We start from the raw sequence: 11,985 nt of genomic DNA on the forward strand, positions 1-11,985 counted from the left end.
GCCCGGTGTCATGAGGCCGGGCGTATTTCCACGGGGGAAACGGGCTGCTCGGGGCCTAGACCGCGCGCCGTGGGCTTCCAAACTTGCCGCAGAGGCGGCCCGTGGAAACTTTCAGCCTTGGTTTCCAGAACAAAGGAATGGCCCGGTTCCCCTCGGAAAAATGGGCTTCCAAACTAGTCAGATTTTCTCTTCCGTAATGTTTGGTTTAGAGCGTCCCCCCCCCCCCCCCCCCCCCCGCACGTGACGAGTAAGGAAAAAAAAAAGGTGCGCCCAGTTGCAATCAGGCGGATACCGGTCCTTTCTGCGGGGCAGCGCGTGTGTGGCCACTGATTCAACGTGGGGTGCATACGACGTGGGGCAGCGCATGGGAGCTCATGCGGTGTGGGGCGCGGGGCAGCACATGCGGCCTCGCTCGGCGTGGGGTGCATGCGGCGCGTGGGGTCCTGTGCATGGGCTATGACCAGAGAGAAGGACTGACAGAGAGAGGAGTGCGGGGCCTGCATACTCTATGGCATTGAGCTCCGTATGTTTCACGCATTTAGATATATATGTTTCATCTGGATGTTGCATGTGTTTCATCAGGATGTTGTATGTGTTTCGTCTGAATGTTGCATATATTGCAATGGCTATACATGTATGTTGCAAGTGTATGTTTCAAATTTTTCATTAGTTTTAGACATATTGTAACAGAACCGACCAAATCATAAGAACGTAAGTACAAAAATAATCACCGAAGCGATCAAATTCTTGTACTTAAGCTCCTATAATCCCGGTAGTCCGAAAATCACGAAGGATTTCAACCAACTTTCGACATACAAACCAAGATCGTAGTGATTCAACACAACACATCATCCGTTACAACATTTCACAAGTAGCATTCGGATTACATCCATCAGAGTTGAAATAGAATATTACAAACCAAGTTTGAGTGTGCGGAAGCAACATAGTTTTGGTACAAAACATCATAGTTTTCAATTACATTGCCAAGGTTGAGTCATGTCCCACAAAAGCATTATCAGGTACGAGAACTAGTAGAGACCGTGCCCAACGGTCTAGTCTCCATCCCTAGCTGGGAGAAGGCAGTACTTGCAGCAACCAAAGTAGAACTGGTCATCTGCAACAGGTGGGAGATAAACCCTGAGTACGAGAAGGTACTCAGCTAGACTTACCCGTCAAAACCAGAAATAAAAGACACCAAGGATCATGCAAGGCTTTTCAGGTGGGCTAGCTTGACACAGTTGCATAAAAGAGCTTATGATTATAGTAACCAATTTAAACTTAGCATCAAGCTTATCATTATTTACCTGTCCACTAGATTAGCACCTGTACTAGAGCACTCACTTATTAGGAGCAAACAATATTAACCATAGCAGGTATAATAAGACTGTCATAATCATATCATCATTTTCGAACCATTATGTTATTAAGTGTATCTACATTGGAGATAAGCCCGTCAAGTTCTCACTAACCGGGAGAGACGGCGACTCGAATCAAATTACAACTCAGCTGAGGGGGTATTCCTAACTCTCACCCTGGTATACTTAGCAAGGGTAGCTGTGGGTTACCTTTGGTATAACTCAGGAACCAAATTCGCAGGTTCGATCAGCGCCAGCGCTCTCAGGGGTTACCCTTCTGCCAGGACGATCAGGACTTTTAAATCACCTGCCCTTGGACTCACACCTACGGCTCCCTTCTGAGGCGTACTTTATACTTATCGACTCCCGGCCTGAGTTGAGCTACTCGGCTTCGCGGTCGGTCTCCAGACCCGGCCAACTAAGAGAGAGGCATGCGTTCAACATGAACAGGAAAGGCTCCAAGAATCAGTTCTTAAGCGACGCAGACGGAGTCACTGCAAACCGGCAAGCCTCCGTCCGGTCTTCATTTCAAATTAAGACTGGTTCTTTTCCACGATAGCAAATATAGCCAACCGTGCCACATGTATCTTCCTATATCTCGCAGGTGACAGGAAATCACCCGACTTCTACCACGTTTAAGCAGGGCTAAGCACTACTCGAGCCTAAGCTACATAGGATTCAGGGTAATAATATCTGGACAAGGAATGGGTAACCAATGCAGCAAGTGTTTGCATCCAACACCTAAACTTAATGCAACAATATATGTAATAATAATACTGTAACTATATTTCAGAAATTAGGAGGCTTAATATGCTCCGGGGCTTGCCTTTCACAAAGTTGCAAGGACGGTGATCTGGGCACTCAACGGTGACCTCGTCTGGCACTTCTCCTGAAGGCTGCTCCTCTTGAATCTCCGGTGTCGGCTGCTGCGGCTCGCTCGGTTCCTCGAATTCCAGCAGGGTCACTCCTTCCGGTACACCTATTGCATGCCGATGCACAAGATAAATATCATGGATGCATAAGGAATGACATGATGCTCATGATGAATGAATCACGGTGAATGTTTAACAGAAACATCACTGGACACTCGTTTACCGATTAAGAGTAGCTCTATTCAAATCACTTTAAAACATGTGTCTTAACTTAAATTGAAGAACAAGATCAACTTACCTAACTTGCATAACCTAAGATAAAGATGCTCATCTTCAGTTAAAGGCCTAACACCTAGGAACATTACCACAAACTTAGAAATAGTAAAGGCATACTTAAAATAACAGTTAAAGCTTCATATGCAAACAAGTAGTTACTTAATTCAATCATAACCAGAGTTCTATAAATCCAAATGACCTGCATGAGGACATTCTGGAAAGATTATGAAATTCTCTACAATTCTTTTGTAAACATCAAAGCATGATTCAACCCTTTACCAGGTCAAAATCCTAGATCAACAGCACCCTACCCTTACAAGGCAGAGAGTAAGCAAAACTAAAACCTAACTTTAAACAGCTGTAGTTTCTAAACTACTGGGCCAAATGCCCTCAAATTTTGACAGGAGCTAGATACATAAATTATACACAACTTTTGTATTCATCACATTCACAGGAAACTAAATTATCATGGGGAACTTTATAGAGTCCCCAGATCTGTCCCGAAGGACATAATGCAAAAAGAAATAATTATTAACTTATGTGGTAAACACATAAACATACAAAACCATCTTTACTAACTTATCATACATATCACAAGAACACCAGAAAGTAGGGTGTTCATCCCTAAAACATTTCTTTTATTCCCTTTCTTAATTTATTTAATTAATTAGAGGAAATAATAAACATATACGAAAAATATACCATTAATTCTATAAAAATTACAGTAGACACTACATGCCCTAAGTAGACTACCATAAAAATTTCACACCATTTGAGTAAGTATAACAACCTACACAAAAATGGTAAGGCAGAATAGCCTAAAATGGCATAATTAGGAAACCTTAGTGAAAAGTGTCAAGCAATAGATTTCATATTTTTCCTAGCATCCTTAGGGTACTAGGATACTACCTACCAAGTTTCATGACCATTGGATTCATAGATTAATTACTAAAATTTACACAAGAATCATCCAATGATAAAAGGAAAAATCTATAACTCAAAAACTACACAAGCAATGACTCTCAAATTTTAACCAGAGCTTCTACTATACAAGACTAGCTTACCCACAAAATTTCATAATTTTTGGATCACAGAAACTCAAGATATGATTTAAACAAGTTTGCATGCATTCAAAAACACATTTCAAGTTCCTATTTAATTCACCCAAAATTTCTACATAATGTGCTCAAGACATATTTTTCTTAAATACTAGACCTAACTATGAATCTAACAAAATTAGAACCACCAAATTTGGATCTACCAAACAGGAGATATAAAAATATCAAATCATCATTCAAAACTGCATTTTTGAACTAGCCCTATGAATACACAGTCACTGACAGAAGGGACCCGCCTGTCAACCGGGCCCGCTGGTCAACGACATCGAAACAGGGGACGTGGCTCGCACGACGGAAATCCGGCAGAGCTCGCCGACGGCAGCTTCTCCAGCGACGATGACGGCACCTACGTGACCGCCTCAACCTCACGCGTCGATTGATACCCTAACCCCAAACCCTATCGGTCTCTAGGTGCGCCGGCCATGGAGCTCGGTGGCTCGGCCATGGCGCACGACGGCGCGCGGCCGTGTTCCGGCTCAACGGCGGCGAATCCAGTGACTACGTCTTCGAGGTAGACACTATGGCTCCTAAGGGTCCCCATGCGCGCACTAGAAGAGGCAGGAAGGGAGCGGAGGCGGCCGACCACGACGAGCGCTAGCTCCGGCGAGGTACGGCCATGGCGACGGCGTCGGAAAAACGGCCAATGGCTCTCACCTAGGGCTCGGATGTCGCGGCTAGAAGGCCGACGAGTTAGAGGAGGGCACGGCGGAGCTTTGGACAGAAGCTAGCTGGCGGTGGTGACCCGGCGAGCAGGCGCGAGCACGACGGAGCAATGGCGGAGCTGCTGGTCGGTTGCTGCTTGCGGTGGAAGGCGAAGGAGGAGAAAAGAGAGTGAATGGGAGGGCAGAGGGCGTGCGGGCATGCTCCACTTCAAGGCGGCTAGCGCGCGGTGCGGTCAGGGCGAGCCGAGCATGTGGCGGACATGCGGCGGTGACGGCCTGACGCCGGTCGGTCACTGTAGCGAGTCTGAAATTTCATTTCAGTTTCGACAGTCCCGACTGACAGGCGAATTTCAACGATGATGATCTCCCAAACCATGACGAGTTAGAGGAAACAATTAACATGAAAGTTGTAGAGCTATAGTAGGGCTACAACTTTTATTTAGAAATCAACAGCTAACTCTCAACGGATCATGGGTTATATCACGCCAAAGTTGACCCAATCCAACTGAAATTGCATTTTAGGACTTAGAAATAATTTCAAGTGTTGAATCCACCTTCAAAGCTGACTTGTGGGACCTTTTTGGGCATATTGTGCACATTTTCAAGAGTTGGTCACAAAATAATTTTTGTTCCTTATAAAATTTACTACAAGTTTGCTTTAAGTTGCTCAGACATGCATAGACTCTAAGTTGCACTTTTTAAACAGTCAAACTATGACACTCCAAGGGTCAATTCAAGTCAAACTTGCACTTGAGGGCATTTTGGTCATTTTGATGTACATGAACAATGTCCCAACAAGTAACCTAAGTATAGTTAAGGTGTAATAGACCATGATCAACCACCTTTACAAAATTGTTATACCTCTTTTAATGATCACATGTGATAAAGCAACTAAACAAGCAATTCACTCATATGTTGCAATGAAATGTTGCACATGTTTCATAGCTTTGTTGTTATTCTACACTTGTCATATTTCTACCATGTTGCCATGTTTCAAGGTATGAGAAATTTATGTTGCATTCACAGATTACACCAATTCTATTCACAACAATCAAGCATGAAACATACACAGTTGAAAATGTTGCATATGCATGTTTCAGTAACAATGGCAATGATGACATAGATGATGCATATGTTTATGAAGTGAAATGCAATTAGTGGAAGCCAAACACCTAGGGTGTTACACATATGTTGTAAATGTTTTATTTGGATGTTGCATATGTTTTAGTGGCTATATACGGTGGCGAAGCTAGAGCAAAATAGATGGTGGTGCAACTACAAATAAATGATTAAGAGGTTTACCGAAATAAGTACCATTAGGATGATCAAAAACGTCAACATAGAAAAAATACATCGTTTAACTTCAAGTCCTGAATATCTTCGACAATTTGACGGCCTAGAAAAAGAAAACAAATGACTTGTGATTCAACTTTCATTTTTTTCAACCAAAAAATGAACAAATGAAAATAAATATAATCAATTACCTTTAATCTTCATCTTGAAATCTATGTCCTTGCATTTTCATGAAGCGACGAACCACGACGATATTCGTGACTTTCATCGTCTCTTCTTTCTCCACATAGCAAATAAGGCAATTATTCATAAATTCATCACCAATGCAATTGCACAAAGTTGTCTTCACAGTCTTCATACCGGAGAAAATCCTCTCACTGTAGCAGTAGCAACCGGCAACACTAGTAGAAGCTTCATGAGCGGCCGTGCGTTACAACAGAAGAGTACTCACGTATACCTGAGTTATTTATTGCAATAATGCTATTACGAATCACCTCAACAAAAAAATCTCAATTGAACTTTAAGATGGTCTTTTTTTTGTTATAACATCATACTTCTGCAAGGCGTATATTCGTATTAAATAAAGACATATATTCGTCTTAAATAAAGACGTATAGACGACACATATGTTGTCCTCAAAATTAACTTTTTTATCGTTTGACGTGGAGCAAATCCATTTATTCAAAACAATGAGATGAGATGGCATTATTACCATTCAACACACTTAAGCATTTACGGTCTAGTTAGTTGATATTTGATATAATGATAAATTCAGAAGTTATCAATTCACTGAACATGTACAGAAGAGAAGTTTGCATGAAAAATTGGTCAAAATCAACTATGTCTAGCTCTAGCACTATTTTGATTTTTTCTTGACACAGGTTCTGTGCATCCTGAAGGAACAAAGACGCAATCGTTTAGAAGACCAAAAAAAAAACCCCTCTTCGTACACAGCGATAAATTTCTACTATATAAATACAAAGAGTTAACTTTGTAGGCGTAACAGTGGGGACATCTATGTGTGACATGAATAATCATGTTTTACTAAACTGAGTTGTGGCCTTGTTCAGTTGTTGATAGTGAAGGTGGTTATATCTGAATTACTAAAACTTCTTCCGTGTTTGCAAACACAAACTATCTTCGGCAATTAAGCAAACAACTACAAAGTTAAAAGATAATAAAATAATATGAAATATACTCAGAATGAGTAAATTTGATTAGAATTAAAGAAAAGCTTTACTTTAGCTGACTCGATCATGTTGACATCGCCTTGTACAGATATGCCCGAATGGCCGATTCCATATAATTGTTCATGACAGTCAACCGAATAGAGTAATACGTACTAAAGATTAGTCATAATCTATCCCAATCCTTTCAAACATTAGACAGAGCCACAGAGGAGGGAGAGAGGATTGGGGAGGTACCTACTAACCTACAGCAGGAGCACGTCCATACGATACGAGCATCTCATTGCGGACAACGTACGGGGCCAACGAAGTGCAGTGCAGCGATTCGTGAAGGAACTCCTCATAGGGCGATGCAGGCAGCAGAGGCTGACAGCTGACTCCATCGCCACCGCGGTTAGGATGGGATGGGGGGTCATGACGCGCACCTCCAGCTCTCGAGCATGTGAACGACCGGCGTTTGGACGATGTGTGCCGTGACAGCAGCTTGTCTGGGCGACTGTCCTGACGAGGAAGCCCAGGTGCCCTTTTGCTCCTCCTCCAGCCGCAACTTGCGCGTGGAAGACGACGATCGGGATGGAGAGGACGCAATCTTTAGTCAAATCTCAGCAGGAAGCCACGCATTGGTGGTCGGTGGAAAATAAAATGGGAAAGGAGTAGAATAGGAAATCATAGAACACATGATTGTTACTTTAATGAATATCATAACAAAAACAAATCGCATCATGCTAAGCATAGGGAGACAGAGAGGAGTAGCAGATCCATGGCAGGGAGAGGCCAGCAAGGGCAGCGGAGGTCCATGCATCCGGCGAGAATGATTTGTTGCCGGTTCCAGGTACAAGGATCGGACGAGATGGATGTCGCTGCCTCGCTGGGTCACAAGGAGATCACGCCGGGTCAGCCCAGTCGCCATGTTAGATGTTACAACACTTTGCCACTCTGCATCTGCCTCGGTTCTGGTAGGGCCGGAGGCTTGATCCACACCGTTCGTCGGGGGGAAAGAGGTCGTCTCACCTTGGGCAAATCGCAGGCGGCGGCGCCGTGTTGGAGTTGGAGGCAGCCGAGGATTGGGGCGATGGCGGCCTTGGGTTGGAGGCGAGCGTGGGCACGAATCTGCGATGATCAGTGCGGGGGCAACGGAGAAGGCTAACCATGGTGGGAGGCGGCAGACAAAGGCACGGTCACGGAGCCACGTCGATAAAAACTACCGTGGGTAGAAGGTCGTGGATCGTAGGTGGACGACGTGCGTGGACGGGCATACGCAGTAAGGCAGACGAAAACCGCACGAGTCGGACGAAAACTAACTGCCTCGGCAGACTGAGACAGACACTTCCTTCTTCGTATAGTAGAGATAGAGAAGATAAACTAATGGATATCACTCATGTTTTTTTAGTCTCCACCCATTCAGACTAGTAAGATAATTCTTCTTACTTGATTCGCTTGCTGATTTCTTCGTAACAGATCATCACACTTCTTCGTTGCGATATAGTGTGCGCCGCCGACATCTCCTACATGAATTCTTAGGCTTTCATGAAAAGTGTTCCAACTATTTTTAACTAATGCGTCATAACCGGCATCCTTCTTATCTCTAAATAAAAAAACAAAAAAAACATGCTCTATTTTTGACTCACTATATTCTAGCCAATCAAACTCTTCAAACCATTTTAGAATAAATCTTCTTGGAACTCCTCCAATATATGTCACAGGAAAATCAAGTGTACGAGGTTGGCAAGGCCTATTCTCCAAGTACTTCCTTCTCACTCTCTCTGAGATTAGTATGGTAATCATCAATTCGTTTCCTTAATCCTGGATCATATTTAATCTCCTCGTCCCAATTGATATCATCCAAACAAGAATTCCGAGGATTATTCGCATGATCAGGCTCTGGTGTTTTCCTTTTAAAATACCGTAACATCAAATAATAACCTGCAAATAGCACATAACAAAGGAACATAAATATGCACTGCAACCCAAATAGCCTAAACTGTAATTCAGATTAATTCAGAAAGGAAAAAAGAAGCACGGAGCATCTAATATTTACCTTAAATCCTTGATTCCTGTTGGCTGTGGGTGATGGGCTAATCACTGAATTGCCTCCAGCCTGCATCTATTAGAATCGGCAACCCAGCCTGCCGGCCGTGCGGCTGTGACCAGGGCACCAGGCAGCCTGCAGCTTAGCCTGTAGGTGACCGGTGAGCGAAAGGGCGAGAGCTGAGAGGGAAGCCAGACTACAAGAGGCGAGAGCACAGCGGACAACTGCGAAATACGAAAGGTCGCTGTGTCGGGAACTCTGATCGATGGAAGCGGAGCGGCACGGAGTCGAGACACAATTCGTCGATTGGCCTTTCTGCTAAGCTTCTTTGATCGGCTGACTGGACTGCTCGTGCTGCTTACTGGGCTGTGGGGAGGTGCTGTGGTGCAGCTTATTGGGCTTTGGGTGGTGCTATAGGGCCCAATATTAGGTGCTATAAGTTGAAAAAAATAGAGTGGCGTGTCTTCGCCACTAGCTATATTGCAAGCGTTTATTCAAAATATTTTATCTATTTCAGACATTCACCTATTTTAGACGTATATTGCAGAAGTGTTTCAGGTTTTAACATTAGCAGGCGCAGGAAGCGGACGCATGCGGAGGCGGTCCCCACGTGCGCAATAAGCGAAGCAGGCATGGGTGGTCCCTACCTGCATGCGCATCAGCAGGCACGAGGCACGCAACTGCATGCGTAGGCGCACCAGCATGCGGGGACGGGTGTGTAGGCGTAGCAGTTGCATGCGGGGACGGACGTGCATGCGGGGGCAGACTTATCAGCATGCGTGATAGGCGTAGCAGGCGGGGCGGGTGCGACTGTCGGTGTTTCGAATCACAGACTAGTAAATTTGTGATTTGCGCGTCTGATCCGGATGGTGTGCTCGAAGGACACAAGAATTTATACTGGTTCGGGCGGAATGTCCCTACGTCCAGTCTACTGCTGCTCGTGTTACCGGCACTAGTTTGTAGTAGGGGTTACAAACAGATGATGGAGGGAGCAGGTCCCAAGTCTCTGGTGAAAAGGTCGAACGGAGTTGAGTCTCGTTAAGCTCGTTGAGTCATGCCCTTCGTGGAGCGTCCTGCTTCTCCTTTTATAGATGAAGGGGAAGGCGTAGGTTACACGAGAGAGAGAGAGAGAGAAAAGCGAGGAGGAAAAAAGGCCTCCGGGGTCGCGGCGCCCTTCATCTCCTTTACGCGGGTCCCGTCAGTCCTGTAGATGATGACTGGGATGGCTCCACGTCGCGACCCTGTTCATCACTGGCGCTATACGCGGGCGTCGTCAGCCGGTCGTGGTGCTCTATTCCGTCCTGGAGGACGGCATGGTCAGCAGATACCCTCGTCGGAAGTCATACGGGGATTAGGTAGCATAGCGCCGGCACGCCCGACACCGTTGGCGACGTGAGTCCTCAGGTATGGCCCGTCATGGCCGCGGATTACGTCAAGACACATCTACTCCCTTTCTGGTGTCAGAAGTTTAACCCTGGGTTCGTACTCTTAGACCCATAGTGGTTGGAGACAGTACGGACCCCCGTTGGGCGAGGCGGAATCCCCCTTCGAGGGGTCTGGCGAGGCGAAGTCCGCGCCCGAGGGGTCGGGCAAGACGGAGCCCGCACCCTCGGGGTCAGGCATGACGGAGCCCGCGCCCTCAGGGTCGGGCGACATGGAGCCCACACCCTCGGGGCTGGGCGAGGCGAACACCGCACCCGAGGGGTCTGGCGAGATGGAGCCTGCGCCCTCGGGGTCTGGCGAGACAGAGCCCACGCCCGAGGGGTCTGGTGAGATGGAGCCCGTGCCCTCGAGATTGGGCGAGACGAAGCTCACGCCCTTGGGGTCAAGCGACACGAAGCACGCGCCCTCGGGGTCAGGCAAGACCAAAATACGCCATTGACCATTCGGGCGAGTTAGCATTCACAGCCATCAGCTTCCTTCTTGCAGGTATCCCTAATACTGATACCCGGTAGTAGCCCACGAGCCTGCGGAGTAGTAGTATACTCCTTCGAAGGCTTTTTTAGACAGAAGGATTCTGAGGGTATTGATCTCCCTTTACGGGCCGTGGGCTGTCTTGGTAGGGTCGCGATTCCTTTCCATCGTGTTCGGACTCTTCGGGAGCATGCAACTGCAGGATTCGAGGGGTCGAAAAATATCTCTCTTGATTCTGATCCCTTTCTAGGATCCGATCGATCCGCCATTGTCATGCGATCACGTATTTGGTCTCCTTGCGAGTCCAACTTCCCTCGAGCCCCGCGCGTAGCAAGGATCCAGTCGAGGGGTCAGCTTGTCTTGTTGTCATCCTCCCTTAAGCGTTTTTTTGATAAAACAGAGGGGCTAAGTCATGCCATGTTTTCCTCGATGGATGAATCATGGTGCTCGGTGAGCTGTTAACGGGCAAGTTCGAGTAGCGCCCTGACTTTCCGTTCGTGGGGGTCCAGCATGGGTCAGCTGGTGACCGACTCTAGATTCCTCACGACCAATCCATAAAGTTCTTAGGTCCATTTGACCGGTCCTAAGGGCTCGTTGCCTTTCTTCAAAGAAAAACCATGGACCTTGCTCCGACCAAGACCCGAACATGGGTCAGGATGCCCGTGGTGCTCATGCGCCTGGGTACCAGCCGCTAGCAGGCCCATCCCTTACCACCCCTCACTCTAAAGGTGCCTTGGAGCAGTTGTAAACCCGTCGGTGGGCCAACCTTCGAACTCCTAGGCCTTAATGGGTTGTGGGAGCCTTTTCAACCCCGTATCCCTTCTCACCTGCGGCAGTTTTCGGCCCATCGAGAGCGTGAACCGTTGTCCAACGCGCCCTTCGAGGAGCGGTTGGGGGTGGCGTGTGCATGATTCTTAGAGAGGTGATGTGACGCGGGGCAGGTGCGTTAATCTAGGCAGATGGTTCGCCCCTCACTCCACCTTCTCTTATAAATAGTGGCCTTTCCCTTCGCCTTTTGGTACGCCTAACCGCAGCCTCGCCTTCTCCGCTTCTCCGCCGCCAACGCTTTAGATTTCTTGCCCTCGCTTTTGCACCGCCAGCGAAATCCTTGTTCCTCCGCCCTTGCTCTTCCGCCATTAGCGAAGCTTTCGTTCCTCTGCCCTTGCTTTCCATGGAGTCGTGGTATCGCTCCGACGTCACCCACGCGCGCATGGAGGGCCTTGTCAAGTGTGGCCTTCTCCGCGGGAGGACCGACGCGGCGGAGTGTCTCGTGCCCAGT

At 46.8% G+C, this 11,985-nt stretch overlaps 1 protein-coding gene across 5 annotated transcripts; it reads right to left on the reverse strand.

Annotated features, from left to right (window-relative positions):
- Positions 1 to 882: 882 nt before the first annotated feature.
- LOC136498529 (uncharacterized) lies at positions 883 to 7,974 on the reverse strand. Of its 5 annotated transcripts, XM_066494437.1 has the most exons (8): positions 7,775 to 7,974; positions 7,009 to 7,631; positions 5,937 to 6,033; positions 5,768 to 5,849; positions 5,598 to 5,679; positions 2,526 to 2,579; positions 2,182 to 2,334; positions 883 to 1,114 (listed from the first exon to the last, which is right to left on the reverse strand). In XM_066494437.1, the coding sequence occupies exons 5-8, from the start codon at positions 5,635 to 5,637 to the stop codon at positions 1,053 to 1,055; spliced, it is 309 nt and encodes a 102-aa protein (XP_066350534.1). In that variant the 5' UTR covers positions 5,638 to 5,679; positions 5,768 to 5,849; positions 5,937 to 6,033; positions 7,009 to 7,631; positions 7,775 to 7,974; the 3' UTR covers positions 883 to 1,052. The 5 variants fall into 5 exon arrangements, 2 of the variants coding, with proteins under 2 accessions (XP_066350534.1, XP_066350533.1); XM_066494436.1 differs by having other exon boundaries at positions 5,768 to 5,852; positions 7,009 to 7,974; XR_010769651.1 differs by lacking the exon at positions 2,526 to 2,579 and having other exon boundaries at positions 7,009 to 7,974.
- Positions 7,975 to 11,985: the final 4,011 nt, after the last annotated feature.

Source organism: Miscanthus floridulus, chromosome 12 (assembly GCF_019320115.1).
Source record: "Miscanthus floridulus cultivar M001 chromosome 12, ASM1932011v1, whole genome shotgun sequence".
In the NCBI taxonomy this organism is placed as follows: Eukaryota; Viridiplantae; Streptophyta; class Magnoliopsida; order Poales; family Poaceae; genus Miscanthus; species Miscanthus floridulus.

Bases quoted from the DNA above. Each gene is read 5' to 3' on its own strand.
- LOC136498529 (XM_066494437.1), bottom strand. From the start codon at position 5,637: ATGTATTTTTTCTATGTTGACGTTTTTGATCATCCTAATG. The intron at 2,335-2,525 runs GTAAGTTGATCT...GGCATGCAATAG, and splicing joins TCTTAGGTTATGCAAGTTAG to GTGTACCGGAAGGAGTGACC. The intron at 1,115-2,181 runs GCAAGCCCCGGA...CACCTGTTGCAG, and splicing joins TCCTTGCAACTTTGTGAAAG to ATGACCAGTTCTACTTTGGT.